The sequence below is a fragment of the Monodon monoceros genome, unplaced genomic scaffold, assembly GCF_005190385.1.
Source record: "Monodon monoceros isolate NGI ecotype Baffin Bay Population unplaced genomic scaffold, NGI_Narwhal_1 Super_Scaffold_11, whole genome shotgun sequence".
Taxonomy (NCBI): domain Eukaryota; kingdom Metazoa; phylum Chordata; class Mammalia; order Artiodactyla; family Monodontidae; genus Monodon; species Monodon monoceros.
This window is the reverse complement of record NW_021703767.1, coordinates 96,155,469-96,169,850: the sequence shown is the minus strand read 5'-3', so window position 1 is coordinate 96,169,850 and position 14,382 is coordinate 96,155,469. Positions and strand designations below refer to the sequence as shown.

The window sequence follows — 14,382 nt, the reverse complement described above, 5'->3', positions numbered from 1 at the left end:
AAAACAGCTTTGATAATAACACAGAAGGGTACGGTTCCAAGTAAAACACTCCCCCCATTTTAATCATGGCTATTATTTTTGAAAATGAAAATGGCTGAGGTCATTGTAATCTATTTTAGGGTTTGCATGGGTTGGTGGTAATTTTTTCTTGGCTTTGAGATCTCCATGTTACCAGCTAAATATTATAGGTTTTGCTATGTGCCCTTTCAAATCCCATTCTTTTTAATAATGTTGTCCTTTATCCACATAAATTACAGTGAATTCTACTTCCTTTCCTAACAACTCCAGATGGGGTCCACACTTTAAAGAGGACCAGAACTTGCATTTTCTTTTTAATTAAGTGTGTACTTCTTAGAACAAGTATGTTCCCATCTGAATAAAAATGCTGTGGATGTTCAAATGCTGAGAGATTAGTAAAAACATAGGATTCGTGTGGTCCATTTCAAAACCAGACTGAAATATTAGGATAACACATGTGTATCTACCCCTTCCAACTTACAAAGGCAGACAAAGATAGATGAATAAAAATGCCCAAAAACAAAACTCCATCTGGGCAGAGCTCCACACCTGCCAATGCTTATGGAGTGCAGAAGCCTACAGATAGCCATTTAGGACACATCAGTGAAGCTCTCTGTCCTGTAGGACCCAGCAGGCAATATTATCAAATATCTAAAGACAGTACAGTTACACAGTCAAGCCTCCCTTTGGATGTGATTAATATTGCACTGACTTTCTGAACTTAGCTTGGTTTTTTAATATAATTCACTACCACATCACACAGAACAGCCCAAGATCCCTCTAAATAGCACCTACTCAGCCACACGTTAAGAGAATGTCTTTGCAAAACACACATGTTGTTCAGGTCTGCCTATTAAAATGCCTTATGTTCTGTTTGTTTGTTTATTTTTTTAAAAATCAACTTGCAAGGCCAATGTAATAAGATGCTGTAGCTTTTATGGAAGAGGTGAAATAATTTTAAACACAGACACACAATGAGTTTATTTATTTAGAAACTTGTTAAATAGAGTCTGGGAATTCAAATATTCAATGTTGACATTGTACAGAACTGGCCAGGAGCCAGAACCCAGTCTCCAGAGGGACCCATTGGACAAGGAATTCAGGCCTTTCTCTCCTCCCACTTGAGCTAAATAGGTAGAGGCCATTAGTTATACCCACAGCAATATCTGAACCGCACTCAAATAAGCTGCCCTAGCCAGGGCACTTCAAAGGAGGGTAAGTGTGTTTAGCTTTTTAGTGCTGAACTGGAGCAATATGTCACACTTTTGAAAGAGTTTTGTAAACAGTTTCTTCCTTATGTAGAAACGTCTCTGAAGTTTCTTGTATGGCATGTAAGCAAAGGTAATTAACAAGGATTACACTTTTATCATTTACTGGGGGAAAAAATATAATACCCATCTGTGTGCAAACTGGGGATCTGGAAGAAGAAACATGCTGTTTCTCTCTTCCTTTCTCCCCTCTCGTGTTTTGTTCCATTTGTTTGTCTCATTTTTATCCTCTTCCTCACACTTCTTCTCACTACCCAGCCAATTTCCTTGAGAACTCCCTGGTAAACTCAGAAGGCCAGAAGAGTGGGAAGGGGAAAATCTAATTTTAGAAAGAGGACCTTGGCAAATGGAGTGGGAAGGGAACTAATGATTCATACTGGGCCACCCAGCCGAAAAGAAAAGCAGACTCCACAGATCTTTGTAGAAAGGGCCTAGAGCCTCGCTTTCAGCCCAGGAAGGGTTAACCACCTCTCCAGAAAAATGTGCCTGGCGTCCTTAGAGTGTGACTGTCTCCTCCCGCCCCATCTCCCCACTAGCCCTTCTCTTCCCTGCCCGGTGGGCTAGGAAGGGGCCTGCCCTGCCAGGAAGAGTGAATGAGTGTGTGCCCGCCCTCCGCACTTGATGTTCCTGAACCCCTGAGCTGTGAGTGTGTGTGAGGGCGCATGTGTTCCTGTGCTGTACACGGTCAATGCAAACCCGGCTCCAAGGGAAGCAGCGCGCCAGGCGCGCAGCACCTCTGAGGATGAAGAGGCAAGAAGCTTTCTGGCCTGAGCTTGGGAGCCAGGAGCCCAGCAGCTGGAGGAGGGAGGTGTGGGGAGGCCTGGGGGAGCACTACCTCCCTGCTCTCTAGGGCCTCCCCAGCTCCACCCCCAGGCCCCATCACAGTGGGTTCTGATGGGAGGGGTGGGAGGGTGTACCCAGCTCTTGGGAATAGGGCTCTGCCAGGCCCTGAGTACCTTGGGAACAGGGTAAGAGCCATTGGCCAGAAGATGACAAGTCAAGTTTCCTCACTTCAGGGCCCGCTTCCAGCAGAGGCAAAACGAAGGAGGTGTGGGAAGAGAGGAGCCTGGGCCAGGCGTGCAGAGGGCAACAAGTCGGTGCTCTCTTGCCCTCCTTTTCCCTACTTGCCCGGGGGGACGGAGCCGGGAGTCCCCAGCTGTGTGGCCTTCCTACCCCAGGCAACTTCTGCAGCCTCGGATAACCTGGCCCCAACTCGGAGAAATGAAATAAAATAAACTCCCAAACGACAAGATGTTTAAAGAAAAACTGCTTAGAATTATTACCATCAACTTTTAAAAAAGAAGAAGAAAGTAAAAATGTCATGGAATGACGCGTTCATTTCTATTCGACTAGTGTCCTACGTGTTGAATGTCTGCGGAGGAGGCCGTGCCCCAGGCAGTAAGGAGAGGACTCTGCTCAGAAAGCCTGCGAGCTGGGCTCCCCCCGCAAAAGACACAATCACGCACACTTATACACACACCGCCACGCGCATCGTCACCCAGACCTGCGACTCCTCAGCCCCTACAAATAAAAACCTGAAAAAGGAGCCTTTTATTCCAGGCTTCCTGCCCCTGTAGCTAATGAACCGTCCCCTTCCACAGTGTTGACGATGAGCGTGAGGGGGAAATGAAAAGCATTGTTAACCTTCCCCTAAACACAGATTTTTTTTTTTTTTTTTTTTTGGCGAAACACATCAAAATGCTGCAGGAAGACTGCGCTCCAAGTGCCAAATGCAATAAAGAAGTCCTAAGCCAGGGTAATGGTCAAGTAATGGCAAATTAACCGCCTTCCTAAAAGGGGCCTCTGCCTCCGTAGGGCAAACGCTTTTTCCCTCCTCAAAAGCAGTCTGAAGTAAACAAATAAAATACGTGTTTTAAACAAAGCTCTGTGTTTTAATCTGAGTTACTTTAAGGATGAAGGAAAACGCAAGTAGTTGGGCATAGGGGCAGTAGAGGCTGGAACCTGGGCTTGCGGTTCCTTTACTACCTTAGGTATTGGGCTGCTAAGGTGAGGAATTAAAGCGCGAGAGGAAGGGTCGTCATCTACCTTACCTACTTCACAGCCTCTTTTTAAACAGAGATCAAGTGTACAAGTAACAAGTGCCCCCCCCTTCCCGCCTTGCCGGGGTCTTGCTAATCGCATCGCCTTCTGGGTCTTTACGAGACTTCTGCGGGCCCGGTAGCTAAGGCGGAGGGGGGTTATTCGTTGCAACTCGTTCATTGCTGTGATTGAAACCCTGCCGGGTGTCACTTTAGGGAAGTGGGGTTCCTTCGGTGTTTCGGGCCCTAGACATGCTGGGCAGATCCAGCTTCACTTCTTTCCCATCACCAGAAGAAAACAGTTGCAACTGGCATTTCTGGCACGGCCCAGGTGCTGTCCTTGCCGCCCAAGAAAACGGCTGGGAAGCCTCACGGCGCTGCCAGAGCCTGCTTGGCTTTAGTTTTCTTTTCTTAAAGGTGGGAATAAAGGCCAAGGGCTTTAGACAGTACAAATGTCAATCTTCTTGCTTTTCCCTTCTTTATTTTTTTAATGAAATGGTTTATTCCTCCCAAATGATTTGCAACCAATTTATCGGTTTTAACTATTGTGTAAAAAAAAAAAAAAAAAGAACAAGCCCTGTAAGTTGGGAAGTAGGCTGTGCATTCAGTCTGAGTTTAACTTCAGCGGGTACTTTCAGGGTCTGTGGTCCCTAGTTTGGGTTCATGGAATGCTGTACCATAGCCAAGATCGCGACAGGACTTGGCCACCAAAGAAATTTACAAAACACAAAAAGAATAACAATCTATCAAGAAAACGACTGTTTCTAAGTGATTTGATTCCATTGCAATGTTTACTTTTTCAACAAGAAAGGTGGTTTTGTTTTTTAAAGTATGCTGATCACACTGCCTCTTCCTAACCCAGAGAAAGAAAGAAACCGGTGCAGACACAGCCACAAAGTTTTCGTTAGATTCACAGCAGGGGTAACCGACTGTCTCCGCCATGCGCTAGGAAACTCACGCACTACGCTAGGGAAGGAAATAGCGCTTTAAAATACAAAAAAATCCTTAGTTTTAATATGATTTCCTTTATTACCCAGACTGCAACTGAAGAATTGCATAAAGCAGCGCTCCTGTCTGAGAAAGGCAGCCGCGGCGGCAACAGCTGGAGCAGCGAGCGAGAACCTGAGGCTTAGCAAGAAAAGTTTGTAAGAGTTCGCATCTAGTTATCAGAAAGCCGCAGCAGCATCCTTAGAAACACTAGAGACAAAATAAACGGGTCTCCCTCTGGATGAATGACAAGTATCATCAGATCGGAAACCGGGCTCGGTTTCTGGATGTTGAGTGGCCTGTGCGTGCGGGAATGTTTTAATACGGCAGCGTACAGCTTGGTAATTAAAATAGTCGGAAAAGTTGCCCAAGAAATTCGAAGGGTTTTGTGCTCTGCTTTCACTTCGGCGGATACCAGGCAATGAGGCACGCGAAGCGTTCGGCTTTCATTTCACAACTTAGGCAGCGTTGAAATCGGCTCTCCCACCCCCGCCTCGTCCCCCCAACCACACACACATACATACACACACACACACACACGCCTAACCTTCAGTCGGAATTGAAGCCCCCAGGCCTCCGAGCATATGTACATTTATTCCTCCTCAGATGAAAATAAAGACATCGGCCCCATTAAACGCAAACAGGAAAAATAGAAGTTCCACTGGCGCGCTTTGACACTATCCAAGCTAAGTGAAATGAACAATATCCGAAAGAGAATTAGATGAACTGATGACCCAAAGAGCCCTATACATAGGTTGATCCCTGAGACCAGAGCGAAAGGAAACGTATTTGGGCATGAGGGAGTGCTTGGGTGAGGACTGGAAGAAGCGCTGGAAAGACGCCTATGATGACAGCATCTCGCCGGGCTAGACCGCGGACGCTTACCGCCAAAGAAACCGAGCCCGCCGAGGTGCCTCTGCCTGCCGCGCGGCTGTGGCGGGGACACCAAAGGCGGGAAGGCGCGGGGCGTACTTGGCTTTAATACACAGGGGTGGGAGAGACTGGGGATTTCACTTGAGTGAAGCATCCCACCCCACCACCCCATCTCTACTTTCTCTGGTCCACAAGCAAAACAATTAGAGTTCTGTTTTCAGCGAGGGGAAGAGCGAACGTCGGCCTTTGCTTTTCCGAGGCTGCTCCAGGCCCGCGTGCTGACACCTTGAAGAGGAGCGCTTTGGACTGCTCCAGATTGCTCCAGTTCTCGGCACCGCTGGGTACCCTTAGACTCGAGGTAGAAGCATTTAGACAAACCCAGTCCCGTCGCCTACAGTCCCGGCTGAGGCGCTAGCTTTCTCGGACAGTGTCGGCTCGGCGGGCAAGGCCGGGCAAAGTCACCCAACATTTCTGCGAGAAGAGTGGGGGATGGGCGTACCGTCGCCCCCGCCCCGAACTCGATAGCCCTTGTCCCGCGTGACGAAGGCCGCTCCACGCCGGGCAGGCAGGGGGCGCCGGGGAGGGTTAGTGACCCGAGACCTCGGCCACGTCCAGAAGTAGCGCGGGAGGCTCCGCCGTACCCTCTCCGCGGCCCAGTGTCCCTGCAGCCCGCCCCCTGGGGGTCACTCGGCGCCCAGCCAGCCTGGAGCTCGCGGGCCGGAGCGCGCCCTTTCGGCCTCCTTCTCCTCGGCGGCTGTCGCCGCTGGCTGTGCGCCCTCCACTCCCGGCTCTCCAGGCGCTCGCGGGGCCTCTTCTCTCCCCACCTGCCCGCAGCTCTGCTGAGCCGGTAGCTCGGCTCTGCCCGTGCCTCCCCACCCCACCCCCACCAGACTACAGCCTCCACCCTCGTCTCCCCAACTCCCCACCCCAGTCCTCCCGCCTCGCGGCGCACGCCTGAGTGCACGGCCGAGCGCACAGCGCCCACTACCGCAACTGCCGCTCGGCGCAGCCCGCCAGCCCGCGCAACTTCCAGCGGCCGCCTCGCAACTTTTCCCAACTCCACCACTGATGCCCGCCGCCGCCGCCGCCACTGAGGCTCCCTGCGAGCCTGCCACCCACCCCAAACCCCAGAAACAAACCCAGACGCGAAAAGCCTCCTCTCCCCAGCCCGCCCCCCACCCCATTCCCCGCTCCCCCTCCCACACCCGGGACCAGCTGGTTGGCCAGAGGCAACTCTCCTCCGCCTGGGGGGAAGGAGAGGGGAGGGGGAGACTCTCGCGTATCCTCTCCCCCACCCCCCACCCCACCCCACCCCTTCCCGCTCGCTCTCGCGCTCTCTCCTCCCTCCCACCCAGGTCTTTGCTGCCCCCACCCCGCCCCCACCCCGGGGTTGCCACAGCTGGTCCGTGCACGGGGTTTGAGGGCTGCCCCGGCTCCTCTGGCGCCCAAACAAGGAGCGAGAGCTCGGGCGGCCGGCGCGGAGGCTGGGACCGGCAGGTTGCTGGGTCTGCTCTGCGCCTGCCCTCCGCCCGGGGCCCCGGCGCGAGAGGCAGCCCCGCGCTCCCTCCCGGAGCGCTGTAGACAGATATGCAAGATGGCAGAGGAGGGTGAAAGCCAATAGAAAAGGGATATTGCACCTACTTGTGGCCAGTTTCCTTGCCCTGCCTTTGGATCTCATGCTGTGCCCAGTCCTGCAGCCGCTGGTGTGTGGTTGGGTTTTTTTTTTCTTGGATCTTTTCCTTCTTTTGCTCTCCCTCTCGCTCCCTCCCTCTCCTCTCTCTCTCTCTCTCTCTCTCTCACACACACACTTACACACACTCACTCTCTGTCTTTCCCTCTTTCACTCTCTCTCCCTCCCTCTCTCCCTTTCTCTCAATCCACACTCGCTATCTCTCCAGCATTGTCAGTTTGGACACCTTCGCACATGCGCGCTAGACGCCCCTCCAACATCTCAACGCCGCCAAAAAAAGTTTGGAGCGATTTATCACTTTGATTTGGAGATCTTGTCAGATGGCAATCGCCGAGGAGGCGGAGAAAGGGAGCCACGGGGAGGGCGGCGGGGGGCGGGGAGCGAGCACAGGGAGTCGGAGGGGAGCAGACACCTCGCCCAAAAAAAAAAAAAAGAAAGAAATGAAAAGACTAGGGCAAATGATTGATTTCGTGTTGGAATCACCAGTAAGCTTGTATTATTAGTATTATTGTTTATCCCAACATAAAGTGCAGGAAATTTTCTATACCGTCCTTGGGGAAAAGCAAGAAGTGGGGGGAGGGGAGAGGACGTTTAAAATCTTTCCCACACTAAAGAACTAGAAGGACCGGACTCTCGGGCGAGCGATCCAGGAGAAAGTGAGAATCATCCTGAACTTCGGGAAATCTGCTGCCGCTGTTACTGCTACTGAAGCTATTGCGGCTTCTGCTTTCAGAGTTGAAAGCAGAATAAATGTTTCTTCCTTGACTTTAGGTGTAATGCCAACGTTTTCTGCCATCCTTGTAACATATCAGTTGGTCTATTCTCACCAAGTAGTGATGATCACCCTTGATTCCCAGGTCCCGGAAAGCTTGGGCATTTGACATCCAAGACCTTCTGCCTTCCCTGAGGTCGGCTGTCACCTTCCGGCCTCCCCCACCGCTGCCCCCATCGCCTCCTGTTGCAGCTCAGCCTGCCTGCAATTTCACTTACTCGCTTAAACCCACGACCTCCCGGGTCACAAGAAGGAGGAAGTGGGGGAGAAATCCCCCCACACCTCTTAAAAAATACATTGTTGAAATTTGCTTTAATTACAGGATTTACCAAAGAAGTGGGCACGCAGAAATGGGGACCTCTTAAAGGAGCTAGCTGTGTTCAAGGTATGAATCAACCCCAAATATGTATGGATTTTCTCTTGGTACAACCTCCTTGCACTAAACAATTTCGTTCAGTGCCTTCCATGAGCTATTTATGTCTCCATTAATATCTGTTGTAAACCCTGTCAGACACCATAAAAGAAAATTACAATCTTTTTGTCTCTGTGCTGCAACGATACATCCTTGATGTTCAAGTTAAAGGAAAGAGAAAAGAATATCAGGTCCTGGGCGAGAGTTTGGCAAAGGCAGAGTAGGGGAAGGAAGATAACTGAGAAGGCTCAGTTGTACCTGTTGTCATTTATTATCAAAACTAGGACTGGGGATGTGAATGAACAAATAGCAAGGGTCAACCCCAAAAGGTATTATCCATCAATGGCTTGCAGGAAATTAAAATTCGAAAGATTCACCCTGCCAGGGATACCCATCAACTTCTCTTTCTCCAGAGCTGTGTAATTCCAGGGGCATTTAGCTGTAAGATACAGGTCCCTGGAAAATCAAGCTACAGGTCCCAAGGGAGACAGATGTGTAATGTTGAAATGTGAGGAAGGGAAGTGGGGAGGCAGAGAAGGGTAAAGGAAGGAATTACACAGAGTAGGAGTAAAACAGCTTCCAAAAGAGAAGGCTCTGGTGCCCAAACACATGGGCACAAGAGAACTCTATCATCCCCTCTGGACTAAAGAGGCAAGTTGGGGGTTCGGGATGTTTCCAGTCCTCCTACAATTTCTATTGCCCTGTACATACAGGTGTTGTGCTTATACATTCAGCTGGTGCAAAAGCACCAGGCACTTCAGCACTCTGAATGTAGATGCCCAGGGTCTGTGATTGTGAGTTCACTGGCTTCCCTCAGTTTAGATGAAGGAGTGCCTTCCCTGCGACCAGTAAATGTCCTCGGTGGAAAAAGAGAAATGGGGCTTGAGAGCTTTCACCAAAGGGAGTAATATCTCTAGGGAGAGAAACGCACTAGACTGGCCATCAAGAAGTTCAGAGAAACTGCTTCTGATCAATTTAAGGGACTTTCTGGGGACCCTCACCTAGGCCAGAGGACAGAGGGGCAGCCCGAAGGATCAAGCCCCTCCCAGCTATCAGAACCTAAAGGTCCTTGGCCTTCAGGAGGGGAGGTGGAGTCCACTAAGGACCAAAGAGCGCCCTGGACAGGAGGAGGCTCTGCCTGGGACGTTTCATTTCACCTTCTCACTCCGGGGGGGATGGGGGGGCTGAAAAAAAATAAAAGCAGTTACCACCTTCCCCTCCACTTTTCTACTTGATTCCTTTCATCTCATCCCCAGGGGGTCTATATCCGGGTCCCACTGCAGAGAGGAGGTTAAGAGGAGGGACGGGGAATTTCCTAGGAAATGAAGGTACCATGTAATCAAACCCAAGATTAAATACAAGACCCACACGTAAAGCTGCGGTGGTTGTTTCGGCTGAGAAATTATAAACCACGTGGCGGGTCAGGGGGTGAGATGGGGGCTGTGAGGAGAACTGGGTGGGATATGGAAAACTAAAGAAAATCAAAGCTGATGCCCCCAACTTCAAAGATCTCCGTCGTTGAAGCTTTTCTAGAGGGTATGGGGTGGGGGGAGTGAGGTGCGGCTGGAGCACCCTCCCCTTCTGGTTTTTAAAATCCCTGGGGTCGCGGTCGCTTCAGCGAAAGGGTCTTTTGCCTGGTCTTTACAAGAGTTTCCGTATACGAGCGAATCCAACATATTCTAACCGAAATAATAAACACAAACTCCTCTGTGCCCTCGTGCCAAAGCATTGTGAAAGATAAGGCATCATTCTTTTTGTTGTTGTTGTTGAACAAAAGTATTCACGAAATCGTCATTTTTATTTTCAACCTGAAAGCTGGGTTTCTTTTCTTTTCTTTCTTTCTTTCTTCCTTCCTTCCTTCCTTTCTTTCTTTCTCTCTCTTCTTTCTTTCTTTCTTTCTTTCTTTCTTTCTTTCTTTCTTTCTTTCATGTGCTTTCTGCCCTAAGTGAGTGTTAATAAAAGAACTAACGTGCTAGTTCAAGTGTGTTTAACCTGATGGAGCAAACGCCCAGCAGCAGCGGACTGCGCTCACCGCCTGCAGCGCGGGAACCCCTGCGCGCCAAGCCCGGTGGGTTCCCACTCCCAAGTGCCTGGACCCCGTCAGTTCCACCTGTCCCAAGTCTCAGCCGTGAGACCCAAGCAGGTGACTTTCTGTTCAGCGGCCCCTGGGGTTCCCGACACCCTTTGACGTCCCGTCTAAGCTGTCGCTGGCGCAACAGAAAAGAGGCCTCCAACAAGTTGGCGGAGCTGCCCTCGCTGCCCGCCCCCACACCGTCCGCCTTTCCCTCTCCTGGTGCAATTCGTTTCCTTAAGGGGCAGTAGCATGTGTCCCACGTTTTCTTGCGTTTCCTCCCACGGAAGCTGGCATCCTGGAAGCAATGCGTCCTTGGAAAGTCGATGAGTTTACGGGCTGTTTGGATTTACTTGTTTTACTACTGTCATTTTTTTTCTTTCGGATTTTTTTTTCTTTTTTTAAAAGCAGAAGCGGAGAACTCGAGATGGGAGTTGGAAGAAAGATGGGTCGTTGAAGAAGAGAACAGGACAAGTATACCTTTTTTTCCAACTATATTTCTCTAATTAATGCTAGAAACAGCAAAGAACCGATGTTCAATACATTACATGCAACAGGAAATTTTCCTTTCCTCGCACCATGATTGAACCAGCCCCACAGTATCTTTGGAAGAAAGTTTGAATTCTTTAAGGAGGTATTTTTTGGCCTATTGTCTTTGTGCAGTGAACTTTACATCTTGCTATTCAATCACAACCTATATTCTCTTGGCTACCAGCAAGATTAATTTAATCATTGTAATGCAATTATTAATACTGTTTACCCAACGCGGGGTTTCAGTTTGGCTGTTAAGAAATTAAACTCTCGCTGGGTGACCAGAGCTAGGCAGGGGTTTCTTCATGTTGAAATGAAACAGTCCTCTTTATTTAGTCTCAGAGCTCTAGCTATCGGCCATCGGCTCAATTAGCCAAAATGGAAACAATTTTCATTCATTGCAATAACTCACTGTTCTAGAGATCGCTTTCAAAATATACACTTTATTATTATATGCTGACCTCGGTGGCGTGGAGTGGCAATGAAAGAAGGAGGCAGGGAGATCTATCTAGCCCCCTTGGGCTATAATTATTAGAAATTAATTGGGTTCAGGACCCTGGGTAGTCTAGCTAAATTAATAGCTTGTCTAGTGGTTTAAATCCGAATTTTTTGTCCACGGGAGAGAAAGAGAGAGAGTCACAGACATGAAATGCAGACCCAAGGGACGCCTGAGTTTACTTGCAAGACACTCATCTATTAAACAGTGTCCAGAATACATTTGAGTTGGGGAGAGGGGGCCGGAGTAGGAGGGGGCGGGAGCCAGAAGAAAGAAAGGAGCGAGATGGGGAGGGCGGCTACGAGTGAGCTAAAAGGTCTCGAGTTGATTCTATTCGATTTTTCTTGTGTGCATTGTTTTCGGGAGGGGTTGCATTTAGGGGTTAAAATAAAAAATAAAGATCCCGTGTACTCGGAGCTGTTGTGCCGGAGTAAAAGTGAAAAGGGAGCCTTAGGCAAAAGGAAATTACTGCGAGCCCGCGTGACCTTTCAGGGAGGTAATCAATCAAGTGATCAACAGGGATATTTATCATCGCTATATAGGACTACTTCGCCCTGCACGGGCGGGGGTGGGGAGGCAAGAGGAGGGTGGAGACGCGCGCGCACACACACACACAAACACACACACACACACGAGTCACAAAAGTTTGGACAAACCCGATAAGCCTCGAGACAGAGAACGTAGGCTTTAATAAATGTTAAGACTGTCCCTTTAGCCTGTGAAAAACACACACTCATACACCCACGCAGGGGGAAACGCGCACATCCCCGCTGCAGTGGCAGCGTGAAGGTGTTAACTTGAAACCGTCCGCTGCGCTTTGCCCTGAAAGGGAAGCTCGCGGTGAAATGAGCGCTTCAAGCGCGGACGAGGAGACTGTGCTGGGCTGCGCCGGGCGGGCGAGGCGCGGGGCTAGCTTGGTTTCCGTGACCTGCCGGGAAAGGGGCGCAGCCCGCCGCAGGGGGTGCGGGGCGGCGGGATGCCCCTCTCCGCGGCGCTTGGACGCCGGGTCAAAGCATCCAGGCAGCCTCCTCTTCCTGCGAAATCCTCGCGCTGCCCCAGGGGCGCGGCAGGAGAGAGGCGCGCTCGGGGCCAGCCCGCTCCGGCGAGCACGCGCTGCGGGGCTTCGGCGGCCGCGCGTTTTCTGCCCATTTACCTTCTCGACCTTGTGAAACTCGCCGTTTTGTAAATTGCGTTTTCGGTCCCGTATTTCTTAGCAAATCGTTAGATACTACAATACTGCTCCCACCCTCTGGTCCTTCAATACCCCCTCCTCAACTTCAGAAAGGTATGTAAGGGAAGGGGGGGAGCGAGGTGGCTGACTTTCAATAATAATGATAATGATATTACATAGTCGACTTAAAATCTAGGCCCCCGAGGCCCTTTCCCAGCTCGGGGATTATAATCAGCAGTTCTTTCGAGAGAAGGTCTGGCTGATTACTGGCCCTCGAGGCTGGGAACTGTTTTCCGACGGGTTTATGAAACACAGGTTGGGGTGATGCGCGCCACCTCCCAGGTAGCGAGCCGCAGCTCCCGCGGTGTGGGAATGTGTGGCCGCGCCAGGGCCGCGCTGGTTGGCACCAGATGCGGAGCTCGCGCTCCCCCGCCCGTCGCTCCCGCCGCCCTCTCGGGCTCGGAAAGGCCTCGTCCCGCACAGCCTTAGTCTGCGGCGCCCCCGCCTGGCTTCCCCGGCCGCCGCAGCTCCGGGTGCGCCCGCGGCGTAGGTCTCCAGCTGTGCACAGTAGCCGCCAGGGCGTGGGGGTGGGAAACAGCTGGAGCGCCCCGGGGAAGCGTGTGTTGAGGTGAAAAGAAACCCAGCAAGGAGGATGACGAGGCGATCAACTCCTGGAGCTGCTACTGGTTTAGCATCCGGAGGAGTAGCTTCGGGGGGGCACGAATCTCTGCCGGTGGGAACAGGAGCTCCGGAGAGAAAGCGGAGTGCGGGTGTGCGATGCCCGGAAACGTCCGGACCTCCTTGGGTCCCTTCTACTGAACAAAGACTATGCCAGAGAAGTGCTCCTCGAAGTTAAATGTGCATGTAACCCCCCGGGGATCTTGTTTAAAAGCGGATTCTGATTCAGTAAGTCTAGAGTGAGACCTAAGCAGTCTGCATTCCTAACACGCTCCCAGGTGAAGTGGATTCTCCTCCAAGTGTGGCCCGCGACCAGCCACATCAAGCATGACCTGGACTTCAGGAGAACAAAAAGAATCTCATGTGCCAACCCAGACTGACTAAATCAAAATCAGCATCTCAACAGGTGGTTCGCTTGAACACTGAAGTTGGAGAAGCACTGCTGTAGAATGTGCCTGGCCGGGTTTTCTTTCTCGGGTCTTGGAACATGACACCTCCATGATAACCTCATTTTAAATCCTGCTTTCTGCCTTGGTCACGGGAAAGGGTGGAGTGAATGAACCTATCCCGTTAAAAGCTACAACTCCTCTGGCCCCCGTCTGCCACCAGTGAGGCCGTCCCGGACCTTGGTCTGATTGACAGCCCCCTCCAATTCCCTCTCACCCCCCTGTATTTTGCTGTCAAGTGTATGACATGTATTTCTCCCTCCTTAGATTAGAGTTCTTTGTTTACACGTCTTCCTTCCCCTCTCAGCTGTAGGCTTCTTGAAGGAGACCATGCCTATATTCTCTAAGCTTTGTTTTCTCACTACAGCATGGAGTCATTCCTTTACCCTTGGGATTAGTGTATAAAAATGTTTTGTGAACTGTAAAGCTGAAGCAACTGTTAACCTCTTTTTCTCAACTCCCCCTTCCATAGACTAGCACAATGCTTTACATCACTAGGCACTTAGTCTGTTGTTGTCTCTCTCTGGAAGGTGCTTGAACTCACACATCCGATATCCTGAACCAAGAATTTAGCCAAATTTGAAGCTCTTTGTATAAACATTTGAGTTCTAGTTTTCTCTTCTATAGAATTCTCTAGAGAAAAGGTTCTTAATCTGGGAGAAAAGGAATTCAGAAGACTGTGTGACATCTTCATATTCTAATTTTGTGACTAAGAGAGTTGGTCCTGAAGCCTGGAAATCTCCGCATTCTAAGTGGTCAGTAGCTGAAATGTTTAAGATGTTTAAAAGCTAGATTTTGTAAAATAAAATTAAGTGAGCCCTTTTCAGGGTCTGCAAAAAAGACAAATACCACCAAAGATCCTAGAACTTTTTTGGAAGCCATGGTTACCAATGTTAGGAAAAGATGGCAGTGTTCAGATTTGGGGGCTGT

General features: G+C 50.3%; 1 protein-coding gene across 5 annotated transcripts in view; it reads right to left on the bottom strand.

Annotated features, from left to right (window-relative positions):
- Positions 1 to 7,184, bottom strand: part of MECOM (MDS1 and EVI1 complex locus) — a 568,679-nt gene extending 561,495 nt beyond the window's left edge. For 4 of the 5 annotated variants that reach the window (XM_029215315.1, XM_029215322.1, XM_029215317.1 and 1 more), the window contains exon 1: positions 6,827 to 7,184. In XM_029215315.1, coding sequence (XP_029071148.1) covers positions 6,827 to 6,863 — 37 coding nt within the window. In that variant the 5' untranslated portion in view covers positions 6,864 to 7,184. The remainder of the gene's footprint in view (positions 1 to 6,826) is intronic. The other variant, XM_029215318.1, reaches the window with a different exon arrangement.
- Positions 7,185 to 14,382: the final 7,198 nt, after the last annotated feature.